Source organism: Syngnathus acus, chromosome 21, assembly GCF_901709675.1.
Source record: "Syngnathus acus chromosome 21, fSynAcu1.2, whole genome shotgun sequence".
NCBI classification, from domain to species: Eukaryota; Metazoa; Chordata; class Actinopteri; order Syngnathiformes; family Syngnathidae; genus Syngnathus; species Syngnathus acus.
Genome location: NC_051105.1, coordinates 6,809,580 through 6,826,352, shown reverse-complemented (window position 1 = coordinate 6,826,352; position 16,773 = coordinate 6,809,580). Strand labels below are relative to the sequence as shown.

Genomic DNA, 16,773 nt, shown 5'->3' with positions numbered 1-16,773 from the left:
CCCAGACTATGCAAAACCTGCACCTGCTTTACTGACATTCTTGTGGTTTCCACCAGTGGAAGAAAAAAGAAAGCTGAAGCATATGTACTTTAATTGAGTATTTATTTGAGGATTTTTAATTAAATTTTTGCACGTTTAAATTTCTTATATATATCGTTCCATGGGTATAGTAGTCAAAAATAATATCACTGATTAAGTGAAAATAAATTTAGAGTATAACTAAAATTTCCATATCTAGCTTCCACCCTCGCAAATGTCCAATTTTGTGGCCTGGTGTGGCTCAAGCTCGCTGCATGTGTGTGACCCACCCCACCCGTTTAGTAGGCCCAAGTGATGGATGACGACTGGAAGCCGTGGATCTGTAGTTTACTCTGTTGGAGCAGCTACCACACTGTTACTGATGATGGATGTATAAGAGTGTGTGTGCAGATAATGCCTGAAGAGAATGAGTGACGGCTCGCCTGTGTGTGCGTGCCTTGCTTGCGCCCGTATATGCGTTTGTACGTGTGACGCGTTCCAGATGTTAACCTGGCATTATTGATTACGAGGTGACTTGCTAGCGAGGGGAAGCTATTTAATACTGTAGCGAGAAGGGGGTGAAACACACACCGACACACACCTCCTACCTTAAATGTGTGTTTGTTCGACCCCCTCACCGCTCGTCTAGAATTACAGGAGCATGCACCAAGTGTAAGGTCAGGATGGAGAGCCAAAGTTTAGGTTGCAGCCTTTTGCTGTCCCGTTTCGACCTCAATGAAAACAGTCATTCATCAGTCTACAGCGAAGAGAAACACACTGAAAGAGCTCAAACAATAAAAGGATTCAGGATATAACCAAGGCCGTTATTTTCAGATCATTCGTGATTTTTAAGACTAGGAGTTCACATTTCAAATGCAAAGCCACTTCGGAGTTTGAAGTCGGGGATTTAAAATGATCCGCTCAGTGCCCTTGTGAGGGTTAACCTGCGTATTTAAGTATACTTGACTGTCTGAGGGGAGCGGTCGGTGCTAAGAGTCGAAGCACTTTACTGAATTACCTTTCAAAGTCAATATTTTTCCTGGTCTTCTATTGCTAAGGCCAAACGTGTGTCTCTGAGAGCACTGCAGCGCTGACCTTTTCACTTTGACCATCAGTTATTATCGCATTCACAAGCTTGCATTTGAAGACAGTTTCACACTAAGTGGAATTTACAGATTACCTCTGAGTGATGTTTCGCCATCTAGAGAAGTCCTTACACGCTGAGTGTGTGGTAAATGCTTCAATCACTTAGCCATTGGATCTCTATATATTTTATGACCTTGTTTTCATATGTGGGTTAGTGGTCGTCAAGTGGTTCACATAGCAGATGCTTATGCATCGCCTGGACTCTCCCCCGACCGACTCTTTTCCTTTTTCACAATAGCCCCTTTCACACTGCTTGTCAAAACTGGCTTTTCAATTTTCCGGCTTCAGATATAGCATTAGGGGCGGCAAGGCGCTTATGAGAATGTTAGTAGTGAAACGCTGGGACAGGGGTGTGAAGTTTGACACTTGCTGTTGTGTTGAAAGAAGTGCTCACTGTCTGCCATCTGCTTTATACATCACACTAAATTCTGGCATTGATATCATCATACAATTGAACAGATGGCACGCTACCAAGTTGCTGTGTTTTGGGGTAAACGTGATTAAACGGCGTAAAGGCATAGCCTAGCACCCTGTCACAGAAAGTCAGTTGTGATCAACAAAAGCGACAGGAAAAGCAGTATAGAAAATGTATAAATGAACCACAAGCATTGTTTCATTTTGTCTCGCTATCGCTGCAGCGTGCGTAAAGGGCTCACTCATAAGACAATAAAGTGTTTATCTTAATCTTGATTTTGAATCGCAAACATTTAAAGCTGGATCTGGCTTGGGTTTCCATCTTAGGGTATATGCGTCATAGCAAAGTCCCAAAACCGCTGATAACGTCAACAAAGAAGTATAATAAACAGAGGACAACGAAAAAGGCAGCTATGTGAACCACTACAACTATAGTCCAAAAATCAAATTAAAGATTTTTGTAATACCACCATGATGTGATTTTTCCAACTCACCAACCAACATAATAAACACACTGGTGGTAGCTGCATGAACAGCAACTAAAAAAGTCTCAACCATTAGACCATGGAGGAAAATGGGAAAAGCCTCACCACAGAGAATGATTACATGCAGACTGAAGCGGTTGAATCTCATAAAAGATCCTCAGAAGTGGATTTATCCAGACAAAGGAAGACATCTGGTTACCTCGAGTCTACTGGATCAGTTGCACCTCAATTAAGCAAAACATTGGAACAATCCACCCCTCCCCGCCACCATCTTCAAATATGCGATACGGCTCGGTGCTAATCACTTTATTAACTGTTCAAAGCGACCTGTACGGCTGGGTTAATCCTACATCTTTCTGCTATTTACGAACAATGAAATAGCTGCAGCTGTGGCAACACTGACAACTGAAGGCAAATAAAGCGGGTAATTGATATGCGGCGAAGACTCAACACCATGGTGGGGGTGACGAGCGGACGGCCGAGCACAAACGGCCCAGTTCAGCTTCTGGAAAGCTATTCAGAACCAAAAAGAGCTTGAGGGCGAATACAACCCTCGGCGTGTTTTCACTTGGTCAATTGTACGGGTGATGGTTGAGACTGGGTGTCACACGAACACACATTGGGCGTGTTGCCCCTCGGCTTCCCCAGACGTTAGGCCCGTCCACGCCCTCCCCACCCGGAAATGGCAGTTTCCTCCCACCCATTCATCTCACGCTGATTTGTTTTATTTCTCAGGAGCTGTTTTACAAACTCATTTGTCAAGCCCTGTGAAACTGTGCCTAGCAAAACAGCAAAGAGGAAACTCTCTTTGGTGGGCCGAAACGGATCAGAGGAACATCAGAGGCGTGGAGTCGACCTCGGCTGTGGCGACGCGCAGATCTTTTGGGTCTCAGAATTTAAAGCAGACGGTCAAATGTAGTTCAACACGTGCTGTTGAACGCCATGTATTACATCATTCTAACAAGAGTTAAACCTCAAGAAAGAAGATTCAGTTTCAGAGCCGCCACAGAAATCTAGATGAGCACCTCTTGTTCGTTGAATGACATACTACATTCTTTTTTTTGTTTGCCTCAGGGTGTGACTTGTGTTCGTTTCCCCGTGAGAGAAAACACCCAGTAAAGCGATACGAGTCCAAAACTATCAGTCCAGCTATTCACAAACAAAAGTGAGAGCCAAAAAGAGGCAACAAGATGTATATTTTATATTTATATTCCTTCATCTTGTCAGATGGACAGCATAACTGCCCAGGGCATTTTAAGATTTTACAAGAACTGCAATAGCAAAGAAAAATAAATACGATTTTAGTTATATGTGCTGTCTACGAAATGTATTTTTTTCCAATTATCTAAAACGGATAAAATAGGACTTGGGTAATCATGCTATTAAGCTAACAATTTTGAAAACCCACAAAAAGAAGAAGAAGAAAAAAATATTTTGGCATGAGACTTGAACTGTCAAAAAAAGACGACCCAAATTTACAGATACAATTTGGAATTTGAATTAGCAGACCAAAAAAAAAAAGCCAAGAGTCTGTCAAAATAGCAACTCTCCCCTTAATTCTCTTCTTTGTGGCTTTCCGCTTCTTCCTTGACAATCACGCCAGATTTCTGTGGTTCAATAATAAATAATAGAGGATATACGTACGTAGAGTTTCAAAACCCCACACAGGGTCACGGTTTTTCCGTTGCAGCATTTCAGTTGTTGTGAGTTACTTTTATCACTTGGTGTGCAACCAAGACTCAACGACTATTTTTTTTTTTTTGTTTCGATGGTTCACTCACTCGGTGTGTGGTTGGCCAGAGATGCCTGGGAACTATTAAAAGTTGTAAAAACAAAAATACCAAATGTCTTTTAGAATAAAGTACAAACTTACTCTTATAAGACTGAATGTAATCTAGTGAAGGGCTTCTGCTTAATCAAAACCTGCTTAAGGGTTGGATTTCACAAGAGCGGCGCTTCCTGGGAAGTGTGATAAATGTGTCAGCTCTTGCAAAAAGACGAAATACTTCCAAGGCAAGATGTTTATGAAGCTTATTAAAGCGGGTTCACGTACCCTGTTTTTCTCTGAATGAACAAGCGTGAGTTTTTTTTCATCTCAGTGAAATTCCAGTGAGTGACCCCAGACTTGAACCAAGGAGGACATTTGTCTACGTTTGACTTAATCGCAGACAAAACAGCTCTTGCAGTCGAAAGGTTGATGGGGTTTTCGTCACATTGGGAAAACATATAAATCTTTCTCTGGAGGATACCAAAATAAAGCATTGTCGTTCTATCATTGTGTCACAGGAGACAAAATAAGCCAAGATTATTTTATCGCAGGAACGGCGCTACACCAGGGCAAGGGCGTGCCATAGCAATGAAATTAAGTGGACCGTCCACGTACTAGAAAAAACTAAGCAGTAGCTCATAACTAGCAAAGCGCTGACTCGCACTGGTGCTGACATATTTTACACCCTCCCTCTTCTTTTGGCATTAACAGATAGAGTGTTTTATACAGTGGTCAACTAATTCGACAGTTACGATTAGTGGAAGGGATTATTTCTATTAAAATGTATTTTTATTAATTGTGCTTTCTATATAATCAATCTATTATGTAATCATTGTTTACTTTTTTAACAATATTTTTTTAGCATTATATTTGTTTAATTTTTTTAAAAATATTTTTTTATCATTATATTCCTTGCTACTTGCTAATCTCTAAAACAGATGCCTCTTTCTGGCTGACACTTTTGGGATGTTTTATCATCTTCATTGACACTAGCCGAGCTGATCGTGAGTTCACGGTGTCCGACGAAACGCTGGATGAATGGGGAGGTGTGTAGTCTAAACACTAGGCCGGCAGCTTTGGCAACAAGTGTCAAATGAATCAGGACCCCTGTGTGGAAACCTTTTACGCTCAGGTGGGTCCACTATACAGTTACATTGTGGAAATCTGGTAAAGATTAAGAGTTTTGGCACCCTCCAAAAAAGTCACGGGATGATTTTACAAGGTCTTGAACCCCACCGTTAGATGGTTGAGCATCAGAGAAAACAGCAGGAATCCTAACTCAATGAGTGAAGGTTGTCCTTGGAACACAATGTCTGTTTTGACTGGAGATGGGAGTATTGTCCACAGGGGATGCGCTTTTACTGTGTCCACAGTGGCAACAGATTTTAAATTTTGATGCTGGCTGTTACTCATGTTATAAGGAAAGAAATGATGAATCCCAAAGTTTTGTTTTTTCTTCAATTCTTTATGAACTAAAATCAATATCAGCTAAGGCGTTTCCTGCATTCACAAAAATCTCCAATTGAATTTCTCAATTAAAATTCAATTAAAATTCTCCATTATACCATTATGTTTCAGGATAATCGTATATACTCATGTATTAAATTGTCGCTCCGCTGTCAAGATTCTTTTGAATTTGTCTGCTTGGCATCTGCGGGGGTTTTTGCAGTTGCCACGGCCACCAGCAAGCAGTCAGCCGGTCCCCCCCCGGTGTAAACAATGAAACTGCGGCGCTGTTGAGCTAAGGCATTCACTTACAAACGCAAATGAATTGAAAAAGGTAAAAAAAAAAAACAGTGAAGAGCAGGATGGAATTTCTTCTGTTGTGTTTGACTCTTTCAAACAAGAATCTACTTCAAATATTCAGCGCCAAAGAAAGTCAAGATGTTGGGTTTTATATATAAAGGTCAAGCTACCCTTTAAATTTCTAGATTTGTTTTTCATTGTTGCTTGTACAGCCTCAAAAATATAGACAAATTATTCGGTTGAGTTTAGTTTTTGAAACAATATTTTTTCCCCGATTAATCGATGCAATAATCAATGGGATCATTGATTCAAAAAAGATTTGTTTGTGACAGCTGGTAGCAGCCTTTCTTTTATTTATTTTTCAAAACCTCCTTATGAGATTCCTTCCAAGTCTTCATTATTCATCCAAGAGGTTTTGATTTGCTTGAAGTGGGAACAGAGCTATACGTCTGGATATATGCCAGCAAAAACAAATAAATGACAGCTTCTTGTATGTCGTTCAGTATGTTCACAAAGCTTCATGTAGGCGCTTGCCTGTGTTAACTTAAAGGACAGATGCTTTAAATTACTCCACACCGGATTATCGTTCATATACACTATCAGTGAGCCATGAAGCCACGGTCCATTAATGGTTTTCATCCCCGGCCAATTAACCTTTGCTGTTAAATCTTGCCCAAACACAGAGGCCCATTATGACTGTCATGAAAGTATATGAAGTAGCTTCTACATAAAATATCTAAAGGCTGGATTTTAGTGTCCATTGTTTGGTTGAGTGAGCCTGAGTCCATAAACCACAAAAACCAATGCTGAACAGACGCTTGGGGAAAAGAAAAAGATCAAACTAATATTGATTCGCGCAGATCTGTCTTAAGAGATTTCACACATACATTTGTAGTGTTATTTTCACACTAAAGCCTTTCGCCATCTGCATGCACAAGAAGCAGAAATAGCACATTCACAAGTTCTGTTGGGTTGGAAAATAACATTTACATACAAGGAAGCATTAGCATCAACTCGCCATATAATGAGACTCTCCTTCCCCCAACCCTGCATTGCCATTGTAAATGCTACTCTTGGCCTCTAATTTTGTTTAAAACGGTTCCTCTAGAAAAACTTACTTTGGATTACTTTTCTCTTCTCTCAGCAAGTAATTTAGCTACTGTTGAAAAATTACATTAAAGCTCTCAGTGTTTACTTCCAGAGGACTACGTAAAGCCATTTGAATAGAATTTGCTTTAACTTCTGGGTCTGGATATATTCAGTCTGAGACACATTTCATAGTTTTTTTACATCTGCTGCCCATTTTTAAATATAAACAATCATAATGGTGATACTTAGTTGATTTTTAAATTTTTTTTATATTTATATCATGTATATATTTTATATTTATATTTTTTTACATAGAACACTGAAGATAGGATACTGCACATCAACAAACTTGCAGGGTTTTCGGTGTGAAAGTGAATCAGTGTGCAAAAAGAACGCCTTGAAGAAGCTGAGGCATGAGGTCAAAGCAGCAGGCGGTGTCTCGTCTGCTTTTGAAAAAAGGGTGGAAAATATCACATGGGCTGAGGGGTTGAGGAAGTGGTGACCCTCACGCAGCAGGAGCGCTACAAGGCCAAGATGGCATCATCACAGGGAGGAAAGAAGTCGGACAGTGTAAGAAAGGCATTATCGCCTCCACGCAGTTTTCTCGACACGAGGACCACCGCTGGTGCAAACAGCTGCTAGTGAGGTTGGCAACGCACCAAGAAGCCGCTGAGCACACTTTTTGGAAACACCTCAAAGACTTCAAATATTGATATTTTTCCCCTTAAAGTCATTCTAAAGGAGAAATAATGTGATGACAGAATAGCAAATAGAACTGCAAAAAAGTTTCCATCAATGCCCAGTAGGTTACAACATGGCAAAAGCCACAAGAAGTTGCCATCAATAGTTAAAGAACAGCAAGAATCGACTGTGGGAGGTTTGCATGGGGTCTCTGTGCTTGAGAGGGTTTTTTCCAGCTTCCGCCTGCATTCCAAAAAACATGCACGTTAAGCGAGGATGCCAAACATAGGTCATGTCGTGGTTATGGTTGCCCTGAGGGAATCGGCTATAACAGTAAAACCACATACATAAATCTATAATTGCTGGTGGTGAAATGCCAAAATCACGGTACATACCTTTGGTTTTGTGGTCACAAATTTAAAATCAAAACAGCAACATGTCGATTATGTTTTTTTTAAGCGGTACATCTGATATAGAGCTGTCAAAATTAATCGATTGAATTAATCGACACGTAATCGATTATCAAATTATCGACAGCCAATTTGATAATCGAGAAATGGTTTTCAACCATTTTTCTTAATCTTAGAGCAGTCCAAAATCCTCTCAGGTCAGCCTCTCAACATCAAATATTAATTTTTTGCGTTTAACAAAAACAAGAGATTTGCAAACGTCTGCTTTTATTACGTAACACAATAACCGCACCAGTAACGTTTGGTTAATACCTCGTGTCATATTCTTCGTCGTTATTTACTTGTTTTTATCATTAAACAACCCCAAATAAACAACAATAAAAGGGGAAAATGTTGTGTAATACTCAACATGCAAAATAAAAATATATTTGATAGTTCGATTAATCGTCTAATCAGTCGAATAATCGATTCTAAAAAAAAAATATACCAGCCATACATCAATAGTTTGCCTTCTTACTCTGCAGGTTGAATTTTTAAGTTTGTGAATAAAGTTTATAACAGTAACTATTAACACATCACTATGGCAAACAGGGGCGGGGGTCCAAACCACTGATTAGCGGAAAGACTGAAGCACTCTGGACAGGCGGGGTGATTGCTTGGAGGTCATCTGTAAGGTTATCATATATCCTGAGGACAACAGTGGCAGGGTGTTGACACCACAAGGTTAAATAAACACCGGAGAGGGGAGGAGGTGGAACTCGACAAAGTCAATGTCACACAAGTTTTATACACAGCATGATATAATATGAAGTTCCATAAAATATGAAATTAAGGTCAAAGTTTAATAAGGGAAAAAAGACATTTAGAAATACAATTTTATTTACTTTTTTAAACACATTATTTTTTGGAATATTACACATTTCATTCAGGAGAAGAAATCTTAAAAACATCCTAAAAAGAAAAGCAGTATTCTTGGAATAATACAACGTTTGATAAATATTTTTTTCATGCAAAGACTGTCAGATTTTTTTTTATGTCACAATCAGAGATTTTAATTGGCCCAAGGGTAAAGAAGGCAGGAGTAACGTGATTGGCTTAGAATGTTTTGCACTTCAAAAAAAAAAGAAAAAAAAGCATACAACATAATATTTTGCAAATTATTTGGACAGAAGTAGATGTGATATTATTATGACAGGAGTCAGCAAATATGGAAACCAAATATTTGTACTCTAATATATTTGACAGAACTTTCTTTAAGCCAAGGGAGGTCTACGCCGTCGAATGTTCCTCCACTCATCATGATCACATGACACCATGTCAGCATAATTATGAAATGATATCCCCTCACATTGAACCACAGCTAAGACATAAAAAAAATACCATCAAATGCACACAGATTCACCAGACAAACTGCATTCATTTGGCCCTCTACTCAACACTTACAAATCACTACTGCTGCCTCCACATGAGCAGTAAAGCTATTTGTTCATATTATTTGGTTTTAAAAGTCAGTAAGAGTGTGCATGTGTGGCCCCGATGTGCTGATACAGCAGGATTAATTACACAAACACATAAAACAGCCTCAAAGGCGGCTTAGAGGACGCACTCCGTCGAAGCCTTCAGACAACGTGAAACAAAAGAGATAATTGGTTTATTGCATCCCCCTTTTCCCAGCCAGTAGCCAGCACCCTTTAATGAGTGGCTTTTTGACTTCTGTGGGAAAAGGGTCAAATGATGGTATTTATTGGCTACACCATGAATGGGAAGTGTTGGAAACGTGACTCCGTTTATGACCTTTTCCCCAGACAATGCCAACTTGCTTTGCCAGAGGTGGCTCTAAGAATAAACTAACCTGCCAATCACGGCCATATATAAAACCAGATAATGGTGTGTGTAATGTGGGGATGAGGTCATTTTAAAAGGCGACAGCCGCACACATTAAGGCACGGCTACGCTGAAGTCGCAATGGAAAAAGGTAAACAAAGACGGCTACCGAATAGTCGGCAGCCTTTTCTGTCTAATGATAGGCAATAAAAAATAACTATCGGCTGTGGCAGACGTGTAATGGTTTCATTTTAGCACGCACATCCCAGCACGAAGGTAAATTTGAACACAAGTGATGGTTCACTTTTAGCTCTTGAGTCATTAATGTGCCAAAAAGAAAATAGTACGAATCCTAACAGCAAGCCTCGACAGATACGAACAAACAAATGGGATCAAACATGTTTCTTCTTTGGCTGAATGATTCAACTGAGGTGACGGTATGAGCTTTTCATACCAAACGTGTGACAGCAGTACATGAACAAGGAGCCAGGAAAAAAGGATGAGGCAGATGTGAGTGCGGTAGAGCAGTGTGAGTGAATGTCAAATAATTCAAGTGAGTATAAATAGTTTGATTAAACATGCCATTTGGCTAGTACGGTTCTAGCAATACCCGCCAGATTCTCTCTCGACTCACACACGCACACAAAACAGACATAAACTAACGCGGTGATTCCCAGCCACTGAGCAGCGGCACATCAGTGCTCCAAAATGATTACTTGTCAAGGAATAGTGTATTTTTTGTTCATCTGTCTATGTCGGAGACTTATAATAACAGATTGAATGTTTTTCCAATAGATGGCAAAGGTACTATAAACCCGTGTATCCTCCTGTCGGCATTGTTTGCTTTGGGATTTTTCGGATGTAAAATATATGCCTTGGCACATTAAACATTGGGAAACACTACATTAATCAACCTTACAAATATAAGGTTTGGACACACTGGTTTGGCTTTACAAATCGCTAACCATATGTATGATTTCACAAATAAAACTGCTTTATAAGTGCTTTTTATGGAATCACTCCATCGATAGTGATAAACTCCTGTCCACAGGATTTGTCGAAAATGTCTGGAAATGTCATTTAACGTCATGTATGACGTCGGTTGCAGGTGGACGGAATTTCAATCGCAAAGCCGGAGTGGAAAGTTCCTCATATCTGCGGAGGATTGTCAACAGCAACGGCAGAGTATTCGGCGTCGGACACATTAGATGTCTCGATGAGACGCGCCAGGCCAGTCCGCGTGGAGTACTTGAAGATGAAGGCTTTCATGAGGTCATAGCGGTAATTGCGGTTGATGAAATTGTAAAGGATGGGGTTGAAGCAGCAGTGCAGCAAAGAAAGGCACTGGGTGAGGTGCATGGCCACGTAGAGGAAATTCTCCAGGCCGCAGGTAAGAGGCAGCACACCCAGCTGGGAGAGCGAGTCGGCCAGGAGGATGGAGTGATACGGACCCCAGCAGCCCAGGAACACCACGATGTAGGCCAGGATCACCCTGCGACTCACGCGACGCTCCTGCTCCACCGTAGTGGACGACGGCGAGGCCGTGCAAGTGAAGGCTCTGGCCAGCAGCGCGTAAAAGAACGCAATGACGGGGAAGGGGAGGACGAAGCCCAAAAGAATGAAGCTCAGCTGGACGCCCACCATCCACTCCCTTGGGTTCTCCTCCGGATACACGGGTCTACAGAGCATGCTGCCCCCGTGTGAAGCTTTTACTGTATGTAGGAAGTAGGTGTCTGGCAAAGAGGCCACCAGAGCCAGAAGCCAGACCCCGATACACACCACCCGGCGGGTCAACTTCCTGCGCACGTTGCCCTGGTTCTCTCGGTGGCGTGTCACGCTCAGATAGCGGTCCACGCTCATGCACGCTAGGAAGAAGATGCTCCCGAAGAGGTTGACGGAGAAGAGCAAGTGCGTGAGTTTGCAAGCCACCTCGCCGAAGGGCCAGTGGCCATGTTGGGCCAACGAGCTCACCCACACGGGCAGGGTGGCGCACACGCACAGGTCTGCCACGGCCAGGTGAGCGATGTACGTGTGGGTCTCGTGGCGAGGGGTTGAGTCCCGCTGGGCGCGAATGTTCACCCACAAGACCAGAGCGTTGGCCGCCAAGCCCACGATGAAGATGAAAGTATAGAGCACGCACATGGAGTGGAGCAAGGCGCTGCGGTTGAACGCCGTGGCGCACCCCATGGTGTCCACGCTGGAAATGTTGGAAAAGGTGTCGGAGAAGTTGAGGTATCCCAGGGACTCCCATAGGTCCTCCAACTCGCTGGTGCTCAGACTCATCTCGACAACCGCAGGGACTTCACACAGAGACAATGAGAGGAATCCTGCAAAAAGGAAAACATTACCTCATCATTCCTGATATTCTTGCTCTAGAAGTCAAACCAGTACGACCAATTCATTAAGATTCGCAGTTGACAACGGATTTCTAAAATGTTGACAGGTCATGACATGCCCCGTCATTGCTTCAAGTAATCCAATTCAGATATTCGACGAGTTTGGATCTGTAGGGAAACCTTTTGGACATCATCAAAATTTAAGAGTCTGAGAAAATGAGGAATAGGCACCGAGAGTTCAGGCAAAACGAGGGAGACCTTTCCTCTCATGTAAACTTAGTTAAAGAGGTGAGTGAGGCCGGGTGGTTACAAACAAGTGTTTACATTAGCTCCTGGAGCGCAGTACAGATTAGCCATAAGGAAACACCAAGGAGAAACCCAAACAATGTATTTCCGGAGCGTTCCTGGCATTCCAAAATAAAGCACAGGTCACTTTTGGGGGGGCGGGAAACTTGATGCCACTTTTAAGAATGTTTTCCCATAACGCGCCTGAAGAAGTAAAGAAGAAATCCTGTTTCTTTTTCTTCTCCTTGCAAGGTCGCCATGCAGACAATCAAAGAAAGGGCAGCTGTTAACCTTGAATACGTCTTTTTTTTTTTTTACAACATCTGAAGTTAATAAAAAGGGAGTATGCATAGCATTTCTAATAGATGAAAAAACGCAGTGGTGGAAGTGACACGCAGTATGAAGAGCAACACATTACTCCAAGATGTAAAAAGGTCAAATTTCGGGGGGGGACGGACATTAATTGAGAACTCACAGGTGGCATGCTAATAATTCGGCACCCTCCTTCAGAATGAGGCAAACCTATGGTGGCTTATTTGAGCCACATTGCTGCACTGGCTTCACAGTGTGCTGCGATGTCTCTCTCCAACAAGCCGCCTGCCGCGATGTGAGAGGTCGGCCGGGGAGACGGTGGGAGTTTTGTTGAGGGGGGAGACGGATCAAAACCAGAGCATGGCTGACTTAACCCTGCTTAATGCCCCTGTGACCTGTACACCCACAGAGGGGGACCGTGCGCCGAGATCAACAACCCAAAATGGAATGCCTCTCCTCCGCATTGAAAGCGGAGGGCCCGATGACCACCGACCAGGGTGACAGGTTGAAATGTGACTGCCTAAAGACATCTCTGCACCCACACTTCTTTTTCTTAACTAAATAAAAACATTCCACAACTCCTGGAGATATTTTGGGATCACATGACACACACAATCATAATGACTTTTCACCCTTTTGATGCAACCTAAACAAGCATTCCTTGCTCAGTTTCAGCAGGCATGTGTCATTCAAAGCACCTATTTGCCAATCATACAGCTGCAAGTATTTTGGATTTGTTTTTTTGAAACGATTAGCTAATCCACGTTAAAATGTCTCAAGTCACATTCGCCATAAATCCATCAGTAGTAAAGTACGAAAATAAAACTGGCAGTGGCTAGCTGGGTAATATAACATCAAGGATAATATTACAAATCACTAACCAGAACTGCTGTCAGTTTAAAGTGTTTACTACTATTATTATAGTGGATTTGGGACTTATTAGGCTTGTAAATCATGGAAGTATTCTCATTTGTGAGAATTTTTTTACCATTACTAACTAGATGCTTCTCCTGTGATACATTGTTACTTTTCCAGTCTTGGCCTTTTAATTTGAATGGACAGCAGATAGGGCTATTCTCTGCAACAGGGGGGGATTTTCAACGCAGAGATAATCACTCACAATGGCCTCCAGTTCCTTCATATTATATGGAAAACATCTGCGCCAGGTAGCTCGGCAGGCTTCAAGCTAATTAGCCCCTTAACGCCCGCAGCCATCAGATAAAACACACACAACTGAATTTTTAGTTTGGTGCCTTTGTATCTTCTTTTATTTATTTTTCTTCTTTAATCATGAAAAATGGCACATGGGAGTCTGGTTATACAGAAATAAGAGGGAATAATGGTAAAGGGCGATTATTTGTGCTTGGAGGCTTGAAAATTGGATGTAGTATGCACTCAAACAAACATGCATACTGCAACATCTTTGAATCCGCAAATATAGTAAAAAAAACATTCTAATCTGTTTAATCAACAAAAAAACTAGGAATGAGTAACGGATTTGTGCTTGGGGGGAATAAAAATATGCATTTGAAGCTTGTTTTTCCTCAATGATATTAAATTTCTAAAATCTCCCTAGATTACAAAAAAACACCTGCTCATTATTATTTTTCTTAAATAATGAAAAAATAACATACATCTACATTATTCAACAAAAAGAAGAGGGAATACACCGAATGGTCTTAGGGAGATGTGCTTGGAGGCTTTAATCACATCAAGGTTTCAAGATTAATTTATGATCAATTAAGTTTAGAAGCGCTGCATTTAACGCTAATAAATAAATAAATATACAGATGTACTAAAGTATATAAGAGCGCATTTGACATTTGGCTGTTTTCTTCTTGCTTTTACATAATAAGCACGCACCCAATGCAGTGTTGTTCAATACCTCTCTCTCTCACTTTTTCGGAGTGCGTAAAGTGTAGCTCTCTCTCCCCCGACTCGGTCCCCGCGAGCATCCAGTTACAAATTAGCCCAAAACAACGCCTTTGTCCCACAATACACAGTAAAATGTCAATGAAGGGGTTTCATGTGCAAATGTCTCTGCACAGCGAGATTGGTGCAGGTGCAACATGTTTTTGTTGTTTTGTCACAAGTTTCTGCTGTCATTGAGTTATTTTGTGAAAGGTCGCCGGTGTCGTTGTGGTTAAATCCTGGCCGGCTTGTCTCAGACTAAACAAAACAACACAGTATAATTGGGATCATTGTTGATTTGTATCAGCGAGCTGGGGACAAAGTACTCTTATCAGCCAAAACTTACAATGTGAGGGGAAAACAAAGAAAACGACGCTAATTCAATGTCAAAACTATGCAAACATAGCCATTTAAATTTCATTATTTGTTATATCTGGAGAAATGCACAAACGGTGTCATAAAAGTGGAAATATCAGTAAAAAGTCCAAACAATCACTTCTGCCGCAGCACGTGAACGCATCATTTTTTGCTTACCTTTTTTGTGAAGTCTTCCGCTGATTCTCTGCACGTTTCTCCGTTTTTTGTTTTCGCTTAGCGTTGCATCAAGTCCACTAAAGTGCACTTTGGGGTCTCTCCTCCGAGTCCTCGCGCGAGAGTGGCCCGATCACTTGCTGTGCACTTGCTGATACTGACAGCGAGAGCAACGCCTCCAAGGCTGGACCTTATTGGAGGATGGGGGGGAGCAACGACGTCATCACGGCCGGGTTTCGGCCAGGAGAGGGCCGAAGAACGTGCTTGCCCTGCTTTTTAAAAGGGAAAACTACTAGGAGCCTATGAGATATCGCATTCAAAAATATATTGGCACAAGTGAAGAATTTCACAAGAAGTGCATCAATGTACCTGAGGAGGCCAAAGTACTCACATTCTGTACTTGACTATAAATATGCATGCATGTGTCCAAAATAAATAATAGAATCTGGGTAAAATTGAAGTAGTGATTCAACAACTTAAATGCAGATTGAAATGTACAAAAGTAAAATGGAGCGCCAGAGCATACAATGGACTGATTGCCAGCCAATCACATTTATAGACAATCAAACATGTATTTAGGACAATTCAGTGTCTTCAATGGACCAAACATGTTTTTGGAATGTGGAAGGAAACTGAAGTTGCCAGGGAAAAGCTATGCATGCATGTGGGAAAACACGCAAACTCCACAGAGAAAGGTCGGAGCCCAGATTTGAACCCCTAACCTCAGAACTGTGAGGCAGATGTGCTCACCAAATACTCAACGTGCCACAAGCGAGCAAGACTTAAAAGACCTTTTCAGGATTTGTAGATAAGTGCTAAAAATGTGCAAACACTGACAAAAATGTACTCAATCGTTGAGATAGAGCGTTAAACTCTCTTTCACCTTAACCGTTTCAATGGATTGTGAAAGGGGCGTGGCTAAAGTTGATAGCGAGCATCCTCTTCCGTAGCTATCCGTCGCAATTAGAAGTTACTTATGAGTTATAGTTATTATTCTGCTCTACACAGTTATTGTCATGCTGCATTTACTGTATAAGAAATCAAATGTGATAAATCCATTTGTATGTGCATGAACGTGAAATTGTTCCAATTGAAACAAGTTCTGACTTTTTATTTTTGGACAAACACACGCATACCAGAGATTGTGTCCCCACATGCTATGTAATTATAACAAAAACATACTGGGAAAGTATTTAAGCACGACTGACATTTTGGGTTGAGGGGCCTCATCTCCGGGAGTGCCTCGCCCTGCCGTTACTTCAGAATGAAACCAGACTCAGTCAACCACATCCACAGTTGATCGGCTTCCACCCAAAACCAACCGACGGCTTAAACTCAGCAGAGCGAGCGGCCGAAACGCCCTCTGCATAACGAACCATCGTCACGTGCGAGGTTTGGCTTTAATCAGAGGTTTGTTATTTCAAGTCAAGCAAAACAGCACATCTCTGAAATTAATACGGCCAAGGGGGGATTTAAATGCTACCCTATGATCTTTCTAGGGTGTGTGGGGGATTGCATTTCCATCGACAAGGCGTTATTGCATATGGCTGTCATGTGTATGCCAAAGCAACAGGTGGCGCTATAAACCGTAAGGCCGCGATTTATTCAAACGTTAACAGATGTCCTCGACAGCATTACGTTCAACGGGAAATCACAACTGCCAACCAGAAGAAGAAGAAGACATGGCGTCATTTTCGTGTTCCCTTCAAGCCCAGCAATTAACCCCAAGCAATATTAGATAAGCCTGATTAATACTATTTGCCTTGTCATGTTGCGATAAGGAACTCACGGGTGTATATTTTGATATGTTTGAAGCG

General features: G+C 41.6%; 1 protein-coding gene across 1 annotated transcript; it reads right to left on the bottom strand.

The window, feature by feature from the left end:
* Positions 1-8,617: 8,617 nt before the first annotated feature.
* ackr3a (atypical chemokine receptor 3a) lies at positions 8,618-15,109 on the bottom strand. The gene is made up of 2 exons (XM_037239658.1): positions 14,960-15,109; positions 8,618-11,908 (listed from the first exon to the last, which is right to left on the bottom strand). The coding sequence occupies exon 2, from the start codon at positions 11,862-11,864 to the stop codon at positions 10,731-10,733; it is 1,134 nt and encodes a 377-aa protein (XP_037095553.1). The 5' UTR covers positions 11,865-11,908; positions 14,960-15,109; the 3' UTR covers positions 8,618-10,730.
* Positions 15,110-16,773: the final 1,664 nt, after the last annotated feature.